Raw genomic sequence first — 21,419 nt, 5'->3', positions numbered from 1 at the left:
CTTGGAGAAGTCACTTTGCTCCCCCACCTGTTTCTTCTTTTCCAAAGCTCCAGACATTTTCAAAGCCCAGTGCTTTCATTAACAACAGGAAAAATGTTCAGAGCCCTTCTAAATGCTTTTATGAGCAAATATATTTTTTTAAAGACTTTTTAAAAAAATTTTTTTTAAAGATTTTATTTATTTGACAGACTGAGATCACAAGTAGGCAGAGAGGCAGGCAGAAAGAGAGGAGGAAGCAGGCTCCCTGAGAAGCAGAGAGCCCAGTGTGGGGTTCAATCACAGGACCCTCGGATCATGACCTGAGCCGAAGGCAGAGGCTTTAACCCACAGATCCACCAAGGCGCCCCGCAAATATATTCTTTAATCAAATTCTGAGAGGTAAGAAAGAAGTTACTCTCTTCCCTTTTTACAAATTAATAAACTGGGGCTCAGTGATATTAGCAGAACAGAGTTTACACAGCATAAAAGAAAAAAAATCAAATGCATTTTTAGTGAATCCAAACATTCTTGGTTTTTCTTCTATGACTTCTATCACTAAGACTACTATTAATTAATAAAAGAATGACAAAGAATTGTTTTTGTTTAATTCCACCTGGCCAAGGGCAAAGAGGTCTATTTACTTAATGTAAGGATGGGTATTGTTTGAGACTGCAATCGCCATTTACTTGATAAATTTAAATTCAAATATTTCTCTATGTATAACACTTTGGAGGTTGATCTATTATTCCTGGTGTCTGAGAGGGAAAATGTATTAACACTGTGCAGGTGGTCATTTGCCACCACAGGTAGCACTTAGTTTTTGCAAAATGCAGCATAGGAAGACAGAGTTCTGCTCACCTTTTTAACAGCATGAACTCATACAGAGTATGTTTGAAGGAATTTGTCATGTTTTTCTCTATTTTTGGCAGATTTGTGCAGAAGCATAAAAAAAGCTTTCTTCCTGTTACCGGTAAGATCGATCTTACTCCTTTTTCCTTAAAAATGAATGTGGAAACTCTAAATTCCATTGGTCTCTGAGTTACTGTGGGTTAAAAGAGCCAAAGCTTTTACCCGTGGCACATTCAGATGGAATCCTATTACACTTTATGAGGTTATTATTGGCCTCTGAAATTTTCATTAGTTATGGGTGTGTTCATCCTAACGTTTGGTAGTTGGGAGACAGCTGAAAGACATTGTGTTCTGGTCGGTAGCTGCCCCCCAGAGTTCTCCCAATAGGATGCAATAAAAATCACTGTGTATGCATAATTCTTCCCTCCTCAATTTTGTCAACAAAACACTTTATCTCCAAAAATTACGCAAGTGAGAGGTACACAGGAGGCCATTCCCTTAATAATCACAGGCTGGCGAATCACACGGCATCACTGAAGGAGCACGGTCGCTCCAGAAATGTGACAAGAGGTTAAATCATCATAATCAAATCGGTCTTTGAAGTCTTATTCCTCTCATCTGATTATAATTTATCCTAAACTGTGTGATCGGAGAGTGATGACTGGCTACACAGAAACCATGACATCAATGATCCCTGATTTATACTCCCTGAAAAGACAGTCTCTGAAATCGACAGCATTTTCCAATTATGATTTGATTTATGTAAGCAAATATTTACCCAGGTGATAACGTATTTAGGGAGAACCCACAAAATCTCAGGTTTTTCATGAGTAAATGGAGGATTGACCCGCATTTGAACAGTCAGTTCTGGATCACACAGTTGGTTCTGCCCTGTGCTTTCCATGCTCACTTGTCACACCGGCTTCCTGTCCTTGCAGGGTCTAGAGCACGGAAGGGTGGACAAATAATTTAGGAACTGGGATAAACTGATAAATAATAACAGAGTAGAAAAAGCATCATGTTACGGCAGCGTAAGGGAGGGAATTCAATCCAGATATTGAGAGCAAAAAAGGGCTTCCCCCAAAATATGGTGTTTAGATCTTCATAAAGTCTTACAGCCATGAATAGTTTCTTTTCATCCCTTTGGAAATCTTCAGATCTTCCGGAGCCGGTGGAGAGTGGGAGAAAGAGGTCAAACACACAGTTTTAAGTGCCAGCTCATTACATGGTAGCCGTATAAAATTAGACAAATTACTTAGCTCTGAGCCTTAACTTCCTCATCTGCACAGACAAGAATAATAATACCTTGGCCATGAGAGCTATTCTGAAGATTAATAAACTAATATATTTTTAAGCACATGGAACAGAGAACACATTAAATAAAGGGTTATTCCTTCCATTCTGATAATACTTGCCACCACGAAGCAATGCCCAACTCTTACAATGCCAAACTCGGATTGCTATCTAATGAAGGTAGTCCCTAAAATCTGGGATATAGGACCAGATGGAGTGGATCCAGTTCGGGCATGATCCAAGTAAATAAAGATGGATCAGTACATAAATTGCTTTGCTCTGACAACATAATCCACTCAGAATAAACTGAAATGCCATGCATCCTATCTTTTAGATGATATAAAAAACAAAAAGCACATAGAAGAAAATAAAGGCATTTACTGTCTGCACCACAGGAGGTATATTCAGGCTGATTAGTGAAGAACAGATCCATTTCCATAGAGGTGCAGAAATTTTGAAGGGATAGAAAATACTTTATGGGAGGCTGAAATAAATGTAGAACACTTTTCAAAAGGCTGATTAAATATAGAAAGGGAAGAAATCACAGTGTCTTTCTGAATTCCCCTGGGGCTCCGCAGTTGGCTTGCTGTTCTCTTTTATACACCTCTCTTCTACACCTTTTTCAGCAGGGCCCTCTAGGCTTTGTACTCTCAAATCTATCTGTGAATGCTCCAGGCTTCCCACTGAGTTCAGATTAGTACATTTCACCAGTTGAAGGCCCACTGAACTTAGCCTATAGGCTATGAAGCCTATTACCACTGCTTCCCTGCTTCTCTGCCACTCAACATAATTAAAAGTAGAATTAATTCCCCTTTCCGAACCTTCTTGAGTATTTCTCAGTATATATTTCTCATCCACCCAATCATTCAAAGGGAAAGCTCCAGAAGTAAATTTGGGCTTGTTCCTTTCTTTCAGGCCCGATTGCTAGCCCCACATTTCATCAGTTCGCAAATCCTGATCTCTCCTATCATTTCATCGCATAGAATAGGGCATTGTCATGTAGGATCAACCTTGCCCATCCCGTGTGCTTGGAGGATGGGCCGCCTCAGCATCCCTGGGAGTTTGTTCAAACTGCAGAATTTCAGATCCCACCCCACACCTACCAAACCAGAAGGTGTATGTTAACAAGAGGCTTTGACACTTACAAGAAGAAATATGCATTTGGTCTTCATTCTATTTCTGGCACAGAACTCCTAAAATCCTTGAATTTTCCTAAAGGTGTCTTTTGTTAATGTTAATGAGATGACTTTCAGAAAACATCTGAGGATGGAAGCTGATTGCCCGAGGAACCAGTCCTATGATTAGAGGGTTAGAACTTTCAGTCCTATCCACCAGCCTCTGGGGCTGGAGATTGTGTTCAATCATGCCTGTGTCATGAGGCTTCCATTAAACCCCAAAAGGAGTTTGGAGAGGTTCCAGGTTGTGGACATGCAGAGATTGGGGAGAGTGGAATATTAGGGGGACATGGATGTGCTGAACCCTTTCCTGCTGCCTTGCCCTAGGCATTTCTTCCATCTGGCTCTTCCTGAGTTATATCTTTTTACAATAAAGTAAGTAAAATGTATCTCTGGGTTCTGTGAACCACTTGAGCAAATTATTCAAACCCGAGGAGGGGGTCATTGGAACCTCTAAGCTATGCCTGGTCGGTCAGAAGCAAAGGTGACAACCTGTTCTGGCCATTGATGGCTGAAGTGGAAGGGGGTCTTGGAGGACTGAGGCCTTCACCTGTGGGATCTGATGCTGCCTCCGCATCGACAGGGTCAGAACTGAGTTAACTGCATGGTGGCGTTGGAAAACCCACACAACGGAACTGGTCTCAGAATCATAGGTGTCTTGGTGACTCCATTCCTTCTATCATCACACTTCCATTGCTTCCTTCCATTTTATTGAAAGGTTTTCAGATACATAAGAATTACAGGTAAGGATATAAAACATCTGCATACTTCCCACCCAGATTCATTCCATGTTAATAATGTATATTTGCTTCAGTTGCTTAATATTTTCCCACTGAGTTCAGATTAGTACATTTCACCAGTTGAAGGCCCACTGAACTTAGCCTATAGGCTATGAAGCCTATTACCACTGCTTCCCTGCTTCTCTGCCACTCAACATAATTAAAAGTAGAATTAATTCCCAAAGACTCGAGTTGAAGGTGTCCTCCCTCTTCTCTCTAGTGAGCAACTTGTCCCCGTTTGCCAAGGACTGTCCCTATTGTAGCGGTGAAAATTCAGCATTCTAGGAAATCTTTCAGTCCTGGGAAATCCTAAAATTCATGTGTACCTTTCTCTCCCCCAGATAATTACACATGCCCATTATTTCCAGTAATACAAAGAATTATTTTACGTGTTTAACTCTACACGAATAGTACCATGTTTTGTACATTCTGTTCCTGTGAACTCTTTCCCACACAGCATTACCAGTTTTGAGACTTACTATAAGGATACATTACCCTGCACTGATTTATTATCATTGATGTATCCCATTTCATTGTAGGAACATGCTCTATCCATTTTCTTCTGATGGAAATTTAGGTTAATTCCAATGTTTTGCCAGTTTAACGTGTCCACCAATATGATAAATATCACCTTCTGCAGATCTGGGAGTTTTGTAGGGAATATATGCGGAAGAGGAATTGCTAAACCCCAAAGTGTGCCCAACTTCATCTTGACTGCATGTGGTCAAATTGTTCCCCACATATTGATAACAGTTTCTGCTCTCCCACAGGCAATGTGAGTCCCCTTTACTTTGGCTCACGTAGCTCAGTACCTTCTGACTTAAGAGCACTGATAGCCTGACAAGTACGAGATGGTATTTCAGGTCCCTGCTAAACGAGCCAGGTGGAGCATATTCTATATGTTTATTGCCTTTCCACTTTCCTGCTCTATTACTTTTTTGTGTACACACATGGCCCACTTTCCTATTGAGCTTTCTGTTTATTAATCTTTTGTGAGTCATATGAATCGCAAGTATCTTCTCCAAGTGGGAGATTTGCCTTGTGCTTTGTCTATAGAATTCTGTTGTCTTGTATATTAAATTTTTTTAATGGAGATATAATTCATATACCATAAAACTCACCACTTAAAAGTATATGGTTCACGGGGTTGGAGATGGATGGAATAGATAAAGGAGATTGGGAGATATGAACTTCTACTTACAAAATAAATAAGTCATGGAGATAAAAATGTTTGTTAAAAAGTATACAGTGTGTCGGTTTTTAGTTTTAGCAGTTTTATTTGTGCTTTTCTCTCTCTCTCGTTTTTAAAGATTATATATATTTACAGAGAGAGTGAGCTGGAGACAAAGAGCAAGCACAAGTAGGGGGAATGGCAGGCCAGGGAGAAGCAGGCTCCCGACTGAGAAGGAGCCTGATGTGGGGCTCGATCCAAGAATCCTGGGATCATGACCTGAGCCAAAGGGCAGCTGCTTAATCGACTGAGCACCCAGGCACCCTTGTGTTTTCTCTTTTATTTTAGAAATCTTTCCTATCCTGATACCATAATGTCATTCTCTCCCTTTTTAAAAAACTGTAAACGTTTGCTTCTTGGGTTTAATTAATCCAATAGGAATAGGCCTTGGGTGTGGTGTGATGGAGTGATTGAGTTTAATGTTTACCCATATGGATAGCTAATGCACCGTTTATTAAATAATCTATCCACCTCCACTGGTTTGTAATGCCATCTGCTATCTATCAAATTCCCATATATACATGAGTCCATTTCTAAGTTCTATATTCTATTGGTTTATCTGTGAGCCAATATCACATGATTTATTTTCTATAACTTTATAATAAATCTTGATGTCTCCAAGGCATGTCTCCTCACTTTGTTCTTTCTCATATCTGTCTTTTTTTCCCCACTACTGTCCCACATAAACATTGGCCCAGTCTGTCAAAGTCAACAAAAAAATAGTCCAAAAAATGGGTTTCAATGATAATTTCACTGAATTTACACAGAGTTGAGGAAGAACTGACATATCCCAGTACTGGCACCCTTACTGCATTCCCCTCTAAAATTTGATAGATCTCTTAATTTCTTCAAGGGTCTCTTTCATCCGTTGAAATTTTTATATATTTGTATTACTCCATAAATGCCACACATATATTATCGCTGTATTTCTTACCAGGTATCTTACCGTTTTTGATGTTGTAAGTGAGATTTTTGTGCTACATAAATATTACATTGTCTGAACGTTGCTGATATATAGGATGCACTGAGTTTTGTGCAATGAGCTTGCATGCCGCAGTCCTGGTGAGTTCTCATTCATTTTTATGGTCTGAGGAGTACGGGCAATCATATCATTTAAAAATAATGATTTAGCTCCTTATTTTCCAATTCTTTTTTTATTTAAAGATTTTATTTATTTGACAGAGAGAGAGAGAGAGATCACAAGTAGGCAGAGAAGCAGGCAGAGAGAGAGGAGGAAGCAGGCTCCCTGCTGAGCAGAGAACCCGATGTGGGGCTCGATCCTAGGACCCTGAGACCATGACCTGAGCTGAAGGCAGAGGCTTGACCCACTGAGCCACCCAGGTGCCCCTTATTTTTCAAATCTTTTTTTTTTTAAGATTTTATTTACTTATTTGACAGAGATCACAGGTAGGCAGAGATGCAGGTAGAGAGAGAAAGAGGGAAGCAGACTCCCTGCTGAGCAGAAAGCCTGATGTGGGACTCGATCCCACATGACCTGAGATCATGACCTGAACCGAAGGCAGCAGCTTAACCCACTAAGCCACCCAGGTGCCCCTATTTTCCAATTCTTATCACGTCTTTTTAACTTATCTTGTTTGTTACACTGACCAACAGTAGGATGCTGAATAGAAGGGTTAGATGCTAGCTTACAGTTGCCTTTAAAGGGAAAGGTTATAATATTGTATCACTAAGTCTGGTGTTCAAGGTAGGTGTGGTTTTTGGTTTTTGTTGTTGTTGAGATATTCATAAGGTGAAGAAATTTCTTCCATATTCTTAGTTTGTTAAATGTTTTCTTTTAATTCTAAATAAGCAACGAATTTTATCAATTGCTTTTCTTTTCAAGGTTAATCCTAGAATTACTTCCTTTAAGAAGACTTCCTAATACCCTAAAGTTGGACTAAAAGTGCCTTCTCTCTCATTCCACCACATTTTGTGCTCTTCCTAGGAGATTACTCTATGTTCCCCAGGAGCTTATTCACAATTCAAGAGCAACAGCCATGTTTGATTCACGGCTAAATCCCCCAGAACCTGGTGTAAAACATAGAATATCTGTATACATATTTATAGATATAATTTCCTGAGAACATATTCTAGAAACTTCATTCCTTTCTAAAAACAAATTATGCTTCTGACATTTAAGCTTAATTTACAAAGGCAATTATGATGAAATAGAATATAAAATTGACTGAAAAGAGTTTCAGATTTCTAGATGTTTATATTTGCTTTTAATAAAATAACCCATAAAATATAAATGGCTCCTGAGAAACACTGACTTAATTTTTAAATTACACATAATTTGTTACTACATTTGAAAGCAAATTCATATTTGTTTTAACATTATATTAATTATTTATCTTTGTGTTATGATTAAAAAGAAGACCCCCCCCCACAAACTTCTATTTGCTCTGTAAGCACCTTGCAGAGTTGTTTTTCTAATATCTAAATACTAAGAATATTTTAAGTTAATTAATTTAAATGATGTTCTTACCAATACCAAAAACCTTTCAAAATGTTTTAGGTTCTAGTCCGTATTTGAAGAGCCTCATTTGTTTAATTCAGAATGCTCAGCTACTTAATGAGCATACAACTTCAAATGCCATTTGAAAATATGAAACTTTTCTCTTTAAACTTGGTTTTGCTTCCATGCATAACATGGGTCTAAAATCACAGTGGTGATATTTATTAGCCGTCCTTGTGAGCAACTGTGGGCAATCCATCTTTCACATTTCATTGAGAAGAAAAGAAACTTAACCCCACCAGGATCTCCATTATTAGTTCTTCCTTTTGATTTTTTTTTCCTCATGGGGATTTTGTGTTAGTTGGAAGGTACTCTGGAATCCCTAGACAGAGCTGCATTTTACAGAGGCAAACTGGAAGAGCAAAAATCTATTTTTGAGTAAAAGGATTAAATCTTATATCTTGTTATCTGGCTCACTAAGTCCAACCTAGGTATTATTGGGTTCATATTCAATATTGGGCAGTTCTTTTTTTCCTCACCTAGCAGTTTCTCTGCATTTCCAGTAAAGTCCTGTTTTTACTCTGTTGCATTACTGATTGTAATTAGGAACTGAGTTATCTCCTCTCTCCCCTTGAATTCTTCCAATTCTGAAGGGTACTCTACGACCACATCTTTGTGCTGGGTCCTCTTTCTTGAGAATGTCAATTAAACTTCATCAACAGCAAGAATTGAAATATCCCTTTCCATATTCATCACAGATGTTTACTTTTCATGTCAAGAGTGGCTGAATGAAATATTTGAGAACCAATTTGATGAGAAATTATTTGCTTCTTGAATTGGCCTGGTCCTCACTTTCAAGCATAGTGAAGCTTTTAATCTTGAGTTAGTTACCCCTGAGATGAAAAATGCCAAAAATGGAGAAATAATTCCAAGGTCACATAATCTGTCATGTTCTAAATAGTGCAACACTACAAAGTGTTTATTCCAAGTGCATTCTCTGTGGCATAAAGAAAATAATGTCCACTGGGCACCTTCTCACCTGTGTCCCTTGCCATAGTGATGTCTAAGAATGTGTCATTTCTATATAAAATGAACTATCTTATTTCCAGAAAAATATCAGTTTTGATAAGTGTGGTCAGTAAAAGCACATCTATCAATAAAAGTATGTGAAAATCAAAAGGACCTATCTTTTGTCTTCCCTACTTATTCATTTGCCATATTCAAAGTTTAACCTTCACTCTCTAGCAATGTTGAACGACATGGGTTTTTCCAAACTGATCATTTCCTTTCTTCTATCTTTGCCTTTGTAACTGAGACTCTCTCTCTGGAATGCACCTCCCTTTCTTCACTGTCCATTTATGTAAATATCTACTCTTCCTTCAATATGCTGATCCAATGTCATGTTTATGAGACTTTCTCTAAACATTTCTTTCTAAACACACAGACACGAAGACATAGCTGTTTTCTGTCTTCTGGGCCCTCCTATGGCACTTCACAGATTAATTCATTGCATTAGAATTATTTGTCTACACTTTCTTCTCTTATTAGGTAGTGAAATCTTAGAGATCAAGGTATAACATTTATTCATTTTTGGATCCCAGAATCTAGTTCAGTACTCTCATGGTAATTAATGGGCACACCATATGTATTTGTAAATAACAAATTTGCATAGTATATGCTAATTTCTGTATAAGCATTCTTAAATTCTGGAAAATGGTATTTTTAAAATATTGAGTTTATTATCCTTACCTATAATGACCAAAAGTAAATATGCTATTTTATTTATTTATTAAAAATATTTTATTTATTTATTTGACAGAGATTACAAGGAGGCAGAGAGGAAGGCAGAGAGAGAGGAGGAAGCAGGCTCCCCACAGAGCAGAGAGCCCTGGAATCATGACCTGAGCCGAAGGCAGAGGCTTTAACCCAATGAGCCACCCAGGCGCTCCTAAATATGCTATTTAAATCAACTTATGTTAATTAGACTTATTATGATCATTTTGCAATATATACAAATACTGAATCATGATGTTGTACCCCTGAAACGAATATAATGTTATATGCCAACTCTATTTCAATTAAAAAGTAGATATGCTGTTTTAAAAGTTGAATTTTTAAAGTTTTTCATGTAGCATATGTAAAATTAAGAATCCCTAATTGAAAAAAGAAAAAAACATGTGGGGGTGTATAATCTGAATTTACTTGCCAAAATTAAACCATATTTAGAATACAAAATGTCTACAAAGGAGGGACCTGAGTAAAATAAGACTTTGCAACTAAAAGGTAGGTTAAAAAAAAAAAAAGGTAGGTTAAAAGTTAGCTCTTCTGATCTCTTTATAAAATGAGCCAATTCCTTAATTTGCAAAACAGAAAGGTGAGTTGAAGTAAGCAGAGTTAAGGTCAGAACATCTCTACTCTGATCAATTTAGAAGGGCTTCAGCAATGAGGATTGACTGTACCTTACCTTACAGATTTGTGAACAGTCTAGAATGACCCAAATTGCATTTTGCACACTTTTACCACTTTTACACAGAGCCAAGATAGCTTCTATTTTGAAAACAAACAAAAATAGAAACCACATTATAAACAATTTATAAAATTAGTCATTTAGGATACATAACATTCCATCATGTTTATTGCTCTCTTCCTTATTACTTTTCTAATAACTACTAAGATTTAATTTTCTGTTAAGATGATTAAAATGATTTTAGTAAGATTGTGCCTGGATACTTGGAAGAGAGGAAGTGTAGTTTATGAGTTCCAAAATAGTAACATTTGAAAACATGTACATGAAAGAACTTCTGTAAGCATTCTTGGAATGACTTTTTTCCCTATCTACTCCCCCTCACCACAACTTAAAAAAAACAACAACAACAAAAAAAACCCATGGGTGGAGTTAAGAACTCTTTTCAAATCTTAAACAATAAGTGGAAATCCTGAAAATGTATTCTCCTTTATTCAGTGGGGAAAACACTTTAAAGCTTCTCTCTCTCTCTCTTTTTTTTTTTCCTCCTAAGAATTGTTTAGCAAAGGATTTACTTAGTGGCTTCTATTTTGAACTGAAAATTCAGTTTTAACAGCCTGAAATATAATGCCATCTGTGTTTCTTCATCTCTCTTTTTCAAATGTAACAAGTACATGGCCCAAATAACCCAGATAAATACATCAATTCAACTGATTCTTTACTTTAACTAAGGGTACAATTAAAGAGGAGTAGAGTATGTGCCATTAAAAATGTAAATGTGAATGCAAATGCAATATATACAAGGTGCACCTATATATTTAAATTTCTTAAGTTCTAATTAAGTAATTTTGTCTTCTCTATGTATTTACCAGGGTAGAGGTAGCTATGAGTTGAGAAATAAGGGCACAACATATACCATGGTGGACATTAGCAGATGAGACCAGGAGCCAGGGGACCAGAGAATCACAAATCCCTCTGAAGCCACTTTCCTCAAATCTATACCACCTACTCGGCCCACATATACATCAACTCAAAACAGCAATAGCTAGCATGTGGAATTCACTCAAAAATAAAACTGGGATTCAGTAATAATGTATTTTAAATGACTTTAAAAGTGGGAAGTGATATACAAAGGTGAAATACCATTATATATTTATATTCAGAATATTCTGAGCTGATTAGTTCCTATAAATAGCATTCTGATTGATGTCTAATGTAAGAAAGGGACTTAATCCCTTTTCAACAAGATTCCCATGAGAAAAAATTCAAACATTTTATTCAGAGTTTATTTTGCATCAAAGAATGCTTAAAATTCCACTCATCAATCTTTATTACTGCCTGACATTTCTTATATAGTCATAATAGATTTCAAGACTATCCTGAAATATGATTCTTTATGGGCTTATTCAGAGAGACATGATCTCTAATATCAGCTCCAACTTTGATTCTAGAAAGTTGACTGGTGCCAGCTTTTCTATCCTCAGAATGGAGGATGAGTTACAAGCCATATCAGTGGACATGTGCCTAAAATAGCCAAGAACACTTCCCTTCATGTCTAATCTTTCCTGTTTCTACTAACGCCTTCATGGGGCAGGAGTTAAGCCACAACAGATCATCTCTCAAATCACCCTGATATCCACCTGAAAAGTAAAAACCAAGGAGCTAGTCCAAGAGGCTAGACTCTTACTGTTACTGGAAATCCATGGGTGATTTTTGACATTAAGAATTTTTGACATTAGAATTTGACATTAAGAATTTGAAAATTCTTAATGTTTCTAATTTTCTGATTTCTTTATTTTTTATTTTTTATTATTTTTTTTCAATTTATTTATTTTCAGAAAAACATTATTCATTATTTTTTCACCACACCCAGTGCTCCATGCAAGCCATGCCCTCTATAATACCCACCACCTGGCACCCCAACCTCCCACCCCCCCCCGCCACTTCAAACCCCTCAGATTGTTTTTCAAAAAAAAATAATAATAATTTTCTGATTTCTTGACTTCGAGATCTGTATAGAAGAATTGAGACTTGTACACCCTTCAGACATACAACCCTGAAAGCAGTTCTTGTGTCTTCATTTCCCTTTCCCCAGAAGCAATTCCAAAATAAATTCATTCTTTTTTTTTTTTTTTTGAGTGGGGGTCCACACTCAGTGGGAAGCCCAACATGGGACTTGAACCCATGACACAAGATGAAGACCTGAACTGAGATCAACAGACAGACACTTAATCAACCGAACCACCCAGGCATCCCTCCAAAACACATTCTTAATTTGTTTTGGGGAAATGCTCAACACATCCCAGGTGCATATGTTTCATTGATGTTTATAGTTGGTTACCCCTTTATACTGTTGATAGTCATTCTTGGGCTCTAAACTTTTTCCTGAAGTTGTTTAATATGCATTATGTAGAAAATTGACATTTTATATCACAACTGTTTTTTTATTCATAATATCTCTTTTCCCTGGTATCTACTGAATGGGTTAAACAAATATATGGCAAAATAAACTAGCCATGATTACATGACCAATTCAGCTTAAAAAAACCTTCGACAAAGCAGACAAAAGCATTTAATTTATAATATTAAAAAATGATCAACAATATGAATGCAGATGACTAAAACCATCAGTATTCTGGAACACAAATTGAGCAGTAAAAGAATACTTTTAAACTCCCTTCTAATAAAAGCAGCTTATTTTGCATATCAGTTCGTACCTTTTATCAATAATAGAACACATCAGATAGTGATGAGCATTCAGTATCTCCATGAAGATTTTATGTCAATAATGACTCTCAAAATTTCTTGCCCCTACGTATAACGTAGTATTTTGTGAAGCCCAACCAAGCCATGAAAGAGCATCAATATTGCCAAATCTGACCAGTACTCACGAGAGGATATTCCCGATATAAGCATAGTAGGAGCAACAGTAGGGTGTGGTCCCATCACAGCAGTAAGATCTGCAGTCTTTCCCACACTGAGCAAGGCAATCCTCTGCAAGATAAACACCTCATAAGTCCTTTATGGTTCTGAAATCACAGCTTCATGAAAGTCTTCTATTTTACATCCCTCTCAGTCAACGACCACTCTTCAGTACGTTTAGATATTCATTTTATGTCATCAGAATTCCAAGACACGTGTAAGCATCAAAACTAGTCTTCCTTCCCTCCTGGCCATCAATCTAGTAGAGGCAAAGATCATTCATTTTTGAATTTCCTGATCAAGCACCATAACTGGTAGTCAGAATTGTTGAATGAGACACTGAAAGGAGAAATGAATGATCCAGCGAATCAGCCATTCAATTTTTCAATATAATTCTTTTTTTTCTCAATTGAAGTCTTATAATAATTTTGAAATGACCAAGGTTTGACTTGAGAGTAGTAACCCCAATTAGCTTCATTTTATAGAAAGTGTTATTGACATTATAAAGTGAACTGGAGATAATTTTAAAATCATATATATTTTCATGACAGTGTACTATGTGTTATCCTTTCTCTACATTTTTTAATCTTAATAATTACAGTTTGCACACATAAGGTAACACGAATGAGTCTGCACATCCTGTCAATCCATCTGGACTGGAAGATAATGAGTTAGTTGTACGAAGACATTCCTGTATGTAACTAAATTGTAAATAATTAAGAATTTATTTGGTGCCAGATTTAAGAATCAATAAGTTATGAAGCAGCACAGTGGAAAAGGGGGAAAGGTATTTTCTGAGTAAAAAGGACATGTTGGAACTGATATAACCAAATTACTGTCTTTCTTTCCCTTTCCCCCTCCTTTTTTTTTTTTTTTTTTTTTGGTAATGAAAATTAGACCCAAAATGCTGAATAAAACTTACCCTAGTTTTTAAAAATGCTTTGTGCCACCTCAATGATTTATGTTAAGATTGTCATTTAAGTATACTCAGTGGTATAAATTATAATGGATAGGTGAGTTTCATGTACATGACTAGGAAAACATTAAGTTATAAGCTGGTAATTTAAATTATATGTTTAAGAACCACAACATAATTCCTTTCCAGCTCATTCTCTAAAGGTAACATCAACTATGTTCAAAATTATATAACACTTTTGCTTTACTGTCAAATCATAACTGAAAGGTGCACAATGTTATACTGTGTCTGTATGTCCACGTGATTGATTTATCTAGAAAGGAAAATTCATATTTTGTTTTTAAATCACCTCCCTGGCAGGATGATTTTTGACAAATGGATGTGATCAAAAGTTCCTTCACCTTTGTCAATACCGCATGGCTTTTATAGAGTAAGTGAAAACATTCCTATTTTTCCCCCTCAATTTTATTTCTACTCTAATATTTTCTTCTGAGATGTCATAAGAAGAGATAAGAGGAAAAAAATAATTACACTTGTAGATTCAGTAACTCTACTTAAAACCACTGTTAAATTTTCAAGACAGAAACACAAGCTAATGATGTCACGACATTGTATGCTTTTTGCAGAGTACATCACACTTTTTAAGGTTATTTATTTTACCATTTTCTCAGTGAATTTCTATAGCTCTCATTTTCAGTGCTGTTTAGTGAATTCAAATATTTAGACTAGTTCGTAGTCTCAAGAGAGTTCGTAGTCTCAAGAGGTTTCACAGGTATGTTTTGCTCCATGTTCTTTAAAGCCATTTAGACAGTGGGAAAGCTAAGGTCCCCACTTCTGTCTGAGCAAGACAACCCCTATGTAAGTAGCTTCATGGACATGAATGATGCCCTCGTTAGTGATGTCTTACTCAGCCTCCGTGAATATCAAAGATCCAATTACTATTATTGTATTCCAATTACTACTATTATAAGGACACAGTGTTATCAAAATATTTTGAACCAATGTTACAGGAAACCAAGCCCACTATCTTGTAGCCAAGAAGCTGGATTATACCTGCAGCAAACATCAAGATCATGTCACACATTGTTCATTATGTTTTATGGCATTTTCCAACACTCCTGTCCACTTCCCATAACTGAACAACTGAAAAGGGCAGATTTAATAGTACGGTAAATACATTCACAATCACATTTCCAAATTGAGGTTTTTTTTTTTTTTAAAGATTTTATTTATTATTTGACAGAGAGAGATCACAAGTAGACAGAGAGGCAGGCAGAGAGAGAGGTAGAGGGAAGCAGGCTCCCTGCTGAGCAAAGAACCCGATGCGGGACTCGATCCCAGGACCCTGAGATCATGACCTGAGCCGAAGGCAGCGGCTTAACCCACTGAGCCACCCAGGCACCCCCCAATTGAGGTTTTGATCACACCTCAAATCTTAATCTGTTAGTTACTTTCTCCAGTTTATTTGAGAATAATTCTATGAAGATCAGATTTGGAAGATGCCAGAGCATTTTCCTGTAAAGAATGGAACATTCCAATTGTTTCAGAAGATAAATGATATTACTTCTAATATTCAAGTTAATATCCTTGAAAAATAGCCAGTTGAAACTTTCTTCAGTGACTTTAATTAAAGGCATGATCTGGAAGACGGTTCTCCAACCCTCACCCCGCCTTAAGGAATGTGTAGCACAGGAAAAGCAACATCTGGCCTCAAGCACTTGCTCAGAAATGGTTCTTGTAAGCTACAGCTGAGGATAAGAGAGGAAGGAACAGGAGGGGACAGAAGCCACTGGCTGAGGCCGGGAAGGTAAAACCTTGGCCAGATCCTGTCTTTGTCGCCTGCAGTGGGAGTTGGATAATAATATAAACTTCACTGGGTCTCTTTCCAAAGGTGGTTCCATTGCAAAACATGATGCTTTAGGTAAAGAAACTCTGCTCTTACCTCATTAATGAATGCAACATGAATTTAATACATTTTTTTGGGGGGGAAATAATTCAGGCTAGGGCTAATGCATCTACTTAGGTTTTTGTCCCATTAAAGCTGGCAGTTCACTTAACAAAGTGTCTCAGCTAGTACAGCTGCATTGTCTCCCCACCTAACTCCAGTCCTGATTTCCAGCCACATCTCTTAGTTCGAACCAAAATGAATTATCTAGTTCTGCAATTATCTAGTTTTGCAAATAGGTATCTCATGGTTTTTGTCTTTCTTCACATTATATCCTACTCCATTCCCTTACGTCCAAAGCTTCCCTATCAAAGGTCTAGTTTCTCAAATTCCCCCTTAATTCAATTTTTCTGAGCAAGTTTATTGAACTCTTCTTATGGGTCAGGTATTTTGCTAGTCTCTGCATATTACACTGAACAAAACAGACAGACATCATCTTCATAGAGCTTACACTCCTGAGCCAGAAATGAGGTCCCCTCCTGGGAACACCTATAGTGCACGACCATTTTTCTAGGCACAGCCTTCTGTATTTTAAAGTAGACACACCTTGTCTCCCAGACAAGACTCAGAACATGGTTTCTGTCTTATACATCACACAAAAAGTTTCACTCAACAAATACTGGGTAAATAAATATGGCACACATAAAAGGGCTTCTGAAGAAACGAGTTCAGGAATTAACACAAAAGAACACACTAACTAAACATTTCTTATCAAAGACAATAACTCAATTCAGTATTACTGGCTTGTGATTACTTTGTAACTTACTAGGGAGGGATGAGGAAGATAGAAGAAATGAATGGAGGAAAACTTTTTCTAAACTAACCAAACTTGTTGCCAGCCAGCCCTGCAGATTTCCTGAACCCCAGGGACTGTGCACCTAGCACTGGGGGCACAGGATAAAGGAAGGAAAAGTGTGCACATTAGAAGCTTTCGGTTTACCCCTGGGAATAAAAAGGACAAAAGAATAAGTTGTTGTTCATGGGTGTGACTGAGTAAAGATGAGTGAGGTCGTGTTCTATTTTCTTATTTTTGTTTTCTTTGGATAAACAGAGGACGTAGAAAGAATCATTGCTTCAAATGGACTAGTAAGATTTTAATATAAAACTAATATTAATGCAATTGTTTCTTTCAGTCTTCCAAATTCTGGAAATCTCACACACACTGTAAGTAAAAGAAGTAACCATTGTAAACAGGTTAGAATGTGGCTTCTCCTTCTTGAATAGGAAGTACTTTTCCTACTTTTATAAATTTTTGTGTTTGAAAGTCAGCATTTTCCTTGCAATAAAGTATCTTTTAAATAACTTATAGACAGCCACTAATTTACATTTTAATGTACAAATGGAAAATTCCTATAGTAGTCTGGGGAGTCATTTCTGGCAAGGTTGAATGGGTTCGATTCTTCTGATGTTCCAATAACAATGTTGAAGAACCTGTTCATTTCAGTTGCAATATTTTTGTAAGTATCAGAAGCTAAATCAGTGCTACCTAAACTTACTAGTGTTTGTGATATGTGTCCTAGGAAGTGGGAGACATAAAAACATTTTACAAACAACTTTGTTTTATGAATACGAAACAGATGCAAAACCACATGTGTAATTAACTTTGTATATAAATAACCAATGAAAGGCCATTTTGAGCTCCCTCTCAGTCACAAAACAAGAAAACCGCTTTGCTCCATCAATTATTAGCAATTCTCAAGAAGAATAATTAGGAGGAGAGAAATGAAATTCCTTTTGCCTATCAACAGTGCTTAACGAAATCAATGAAAACAGATGAGTCTCTGGGTGAATTTTCACCCCTCAAAAGCCTTATATTTGAACTCAAAGCATCCAACTGCCCAGACTACTACACTTGAGAATGATCGAAAGAAAGAACAAAAAACAAAAAACCTAAAGATCTAAAGCTTTTTATTTTGAAATATTTAGATTGCGGAGGTAGCAGGGGCGTGGAAAAGCCACTACATTACCTTGTTTTAAAACTTCAACAAATATATCTAAGCTCAGGTGCTTTTTCAAGATGCTTTTCTCCCATTCTCAGCCTCTGCCCTCAACCTTCAGATTCCCGAGTCGTGGATGGGATGGGATAAATTTTTATGCTATCCAGAGAGTAAAATCCCTTAAATGTGGGGCTGGGGCTTTTAAGTTGCTTGCGGAGAGGGAAAGGAAGCGAAAAGGAAAAAGGGAAAGTTAAAGAAAAGGAACAAAACAAAACAGCGTGGAGGTCGAGCCCAGGGTCCCGGCGCGCCGGCTTCGGTGGCTGCCACGCGGGGACCACACAGTCTTCGCCCTCCCACAAGGTCCCCGAGCGTCCCGCCCAACCCGCGTTGCCCCGAGGGTGATCCAGGCTCAGTCCCAAGTCCCCTTCCCTTCTCCCGCCACCCCCAAGTCACTGACCTGCGTAGACAAAAAGCAGGACCAACTTCGGAAGCAAGATCCCTGGACACCCGGGCAGCCTCCGCGCGTCCATCCAAGCCGGTGGCCGGAGGTTGCGCGCCGGGACGGACGGACAGACACTGGAAAGGGGGCTGCGAGCGAAGGGAGAACCCCGGACACGGAGCGGCTGGAGGACGTTCAGAGGGAGAGGGCAACACTCCCGAGAGGGCGTTCGCGGGGAGACCGGGCCATTGCCCTGGAAGCCTTCGAGGGGAGCCCGGGCCGGCCCGCGCAGGGCTGCGCTGGGACCGAGGTCTCTTTGTCTCCGCCCGCGGCTCTCAGGCGGCAGACCAGGCAGCCCTCTCTGGCGTCCTGGGCCACCCGGGCTCACATTTCATCTCCGCGGGTGGCACCGACGTGGGGCGGGGGGCGGAGGGTGGCCCCGACTCCTCCCTACCCTCCTGTTCTTGCTTCTGTAGAGAGTGATTCCCTTAGCTAGATGGAACTTTTTCTAACCCTATGTTTTGACCATTGCTGGGCAGTTTAAAAAGCTCCTTTTTCTTCCTGCCCTCTACTCCAGTTTTTCCTTTAGAAGCAAAAATAGGTGAAGAAGAATTTAGTTTTTTATCTTTGAACAAATGTAGGTAATTTTCAGGATTGAAGGTACTGGACAAAGAAAGCCAAGGAGAACTGGCAAGTACATAAATGGTGTAAGGTGTTTCTACTGAAAGGTAAAAAAAAAAAAAAAAAAAAAAAATGTTTATTTGTTAAACATCTAAAACATTGTCAGTAAAGTCATGGAAAACAAAAAAAATAATGTACACTGTCATCACTGTTATTTGACACTGTTCTGGAGTTACTGGCCTATGCAATTAGACAAGAGAAAGATAAAGAGAGGTATAAAAATTGGGAACAAAATTGTCATTTGCAAATGATATGCTTGTGTATGTGGAAAAGCAAGAGAACAGCTCTACTACTCTTAACTAAAATTAAGTGAATAAAGAATCATTTTCATTCCTGCAAAAAAATTTCAGAAAGTTCTCAGTTTTATGCATGAAAGAAAAAAGGAAATGAATAGGTGAATAAAGATAATTGTTTATTAAAGAAAATCCAATACCAGAAGATAACAGATTTTTCTAAATTCATCTAGAAGTCTGGGAGTTAAACTGAACTTAGTAAAAGTATCAACATGAACTTTTTTCAAACCAATCTTATTCTAAAGATTATGTAGAAAATAAAACCTATAATCATATCTATTAAAAATAAGAGTAGGGGTACCTGGGTAGCTCAGTTGGCTAAGCATTTGCCTTAGGCTCAGGCCATGATCTCAGTGTCCTGGGATCAAGCCCCACCTCAGGCTCTCTGTTCAGTGGGGAGTCTGTTCTTCCCTTTCTCTCTCAAATAAATAAAATAAATCAATTACTTGATTTTCTCTTTGTCTCCACCTGCGGCTCTCAGGCAGAGAGCCTGAGATTTATTTTATTTATTATTTATTATTATTATCTTAATAAAATAAAATAAAATCTCTTAAAAATGAGAGTGATTGGAATGGGATAGGCATCAACAGAAAATAAATGTAATATCACAATAATTGAAAAAGTTTTGACTGATACAAGAATAGATAGGCTCAATGGAACAGAATGGAGAACATAAAAATAGAAATATTTATATATGGAAATTTGTTTTTAAAAAAGATAGTTTTAAAGCAGAAGAAGAAATGTTGGGGTATTCAGTAAATTGTGTTGGGGATTTAAGTAGGCATCTGTGGATTCTTATTTCCTTTCATCAATATCAATTTCATATGAATTAAAAATTTAAGCTTAAGATGCAATTATAAATATTAGATAAAAAAATAAGAGGATGACATGTAAATAATTATGGAACAATTATGGAAGTCTTGTCTAGGCATTATAAAAATCTCAGGTGTTATAAAAGAAACAAATTGACCAATCTGACTCCATAAGAATTAAAACTTTCTATATATGATAAGCCACATATTAACTGGCAAAAATATTTATAATGCATAGGATAGACAAAGTCCTGATCTCCTTAATATATAAAGAACTTAAAGAATCAATAAGGAAAAGAAAGCCAGTAGAAAACTGACCAGGGATATTAATAAATCTATCTATATCTACCCACCTACCTATCTCTAGTCTTCTAAACAGCCTATCTACCCCCAAAGAAAAAAAGTAAAAATCAAATTGATAGTGAGACATCATTTTTCATATGTCAGATCAACCAAAAAAAAAAAACAAAAACAACTTTTAAGGGAGAAATGTAGCAATATGCATCAAGATTCAAATACACATACAATGTAATCAGTCCTCCTCTAGGAATTTAGTCCTATAAATTTGCTGTTGCTTGAATGTAAGAAGATGGGAGGAAAAATGGCCTTCAAAATATATATACCCTGAGATCCTTAGTGTGTTCTATGCCTCAGTGAAGTCTTAGCCACCCACCAGCCCAATAAGAAGCCTGGTCAGTGGGGTGCCTGGGTGACTCGTAGGTTAAGCCTCTGCCTTCTGCTCAGGTCATGATCTCAGGGTTGTGGGATCGAGCCCTGCATCAGGCTCTCTGCTCAGTGGGGAGCCTGCTTTCTCTGTCTACCTCTCTGCCTACTTGTGATTTCTCTCTCTGTCAAATAAATAAATAAAATCTTAAAAAAAAAAAAGAAGAAGAAGAAGCCTGGTCAGCTCCTTCTCTCTCTCAATCTCAAAAGCTGATCTATCACCAAGTTTTACTCATTGTGCACCTGAACAACACTCGCATATATTTGCATTTTGGTTCTATCTCCACTTTAATCTAGGCTCTTAGAGTCTCCATTACAACCAGTCTCCCTGCCTCCAAGGATAATTCTCTAGACTTGAGCTAGAATATTTCTTCTTAAACTATGGATTTATCACATTCACTCACCCGTTTAACACCTAATTCATTCTTCTCTGTCTTGGGTTAAAATCCAGACATTTAATCCATGGTTTTCAGAAACTTTGTCATGAGGTCCTGTTGCTCTTAACCTAATCCCGACATTCTGC

General features: G+C 37.5%; 1 protein-coding gene across 1 annotated transcript in view; it reads right to left on the bottom strand.

The window, feature by feature from the left end:
- The window catches only part of CYYR1 (cysteine and tyrosine rich 1), a 98,295-nt gene extending 79,561 nt beyond the window's left edge, over positions 1 to 18,734 (bottom strand). Inside the window, exons 1-2 of the mRNA XM_044251077.1 lie at positions 18,406 to 18,734; positions 13,120 to 13,222 (exon numbers count right to left, since the gene is read on the bottom strand). Of these exons, the coding sequence (XP_044107012.1) occupies positions 13,120 to 13,222; positions 18,406 to 18,478 (176 nt within the window). The 5' untranslated portion in view covers positions 18,479 to 18,734. The remainder of the gene's footprint in view (positions 1 to 13,119; positions 13,223 to 18,405) is intronic.
- Between the last annotated feature and the right edge of the window lie 2,685 nt (positions 18,735 to 21,419).

Source organism: Neovison vison, chromosome 6, assembly GCF_020171115.1.
Source record: "Neovison vison isolate M4711 chromosome 6, ASM_NN_V1, whole genome shotgun sequence".
NCBI classification, from domain to species: Eukaryota; Metazoa; Chordata; class Mammalia; order Carnivora; family Mustelidae; genus Neogale; species Neogale vison.
This window is presented reverse-complemented; position numbering and strand designations above follow the sequence as displayed.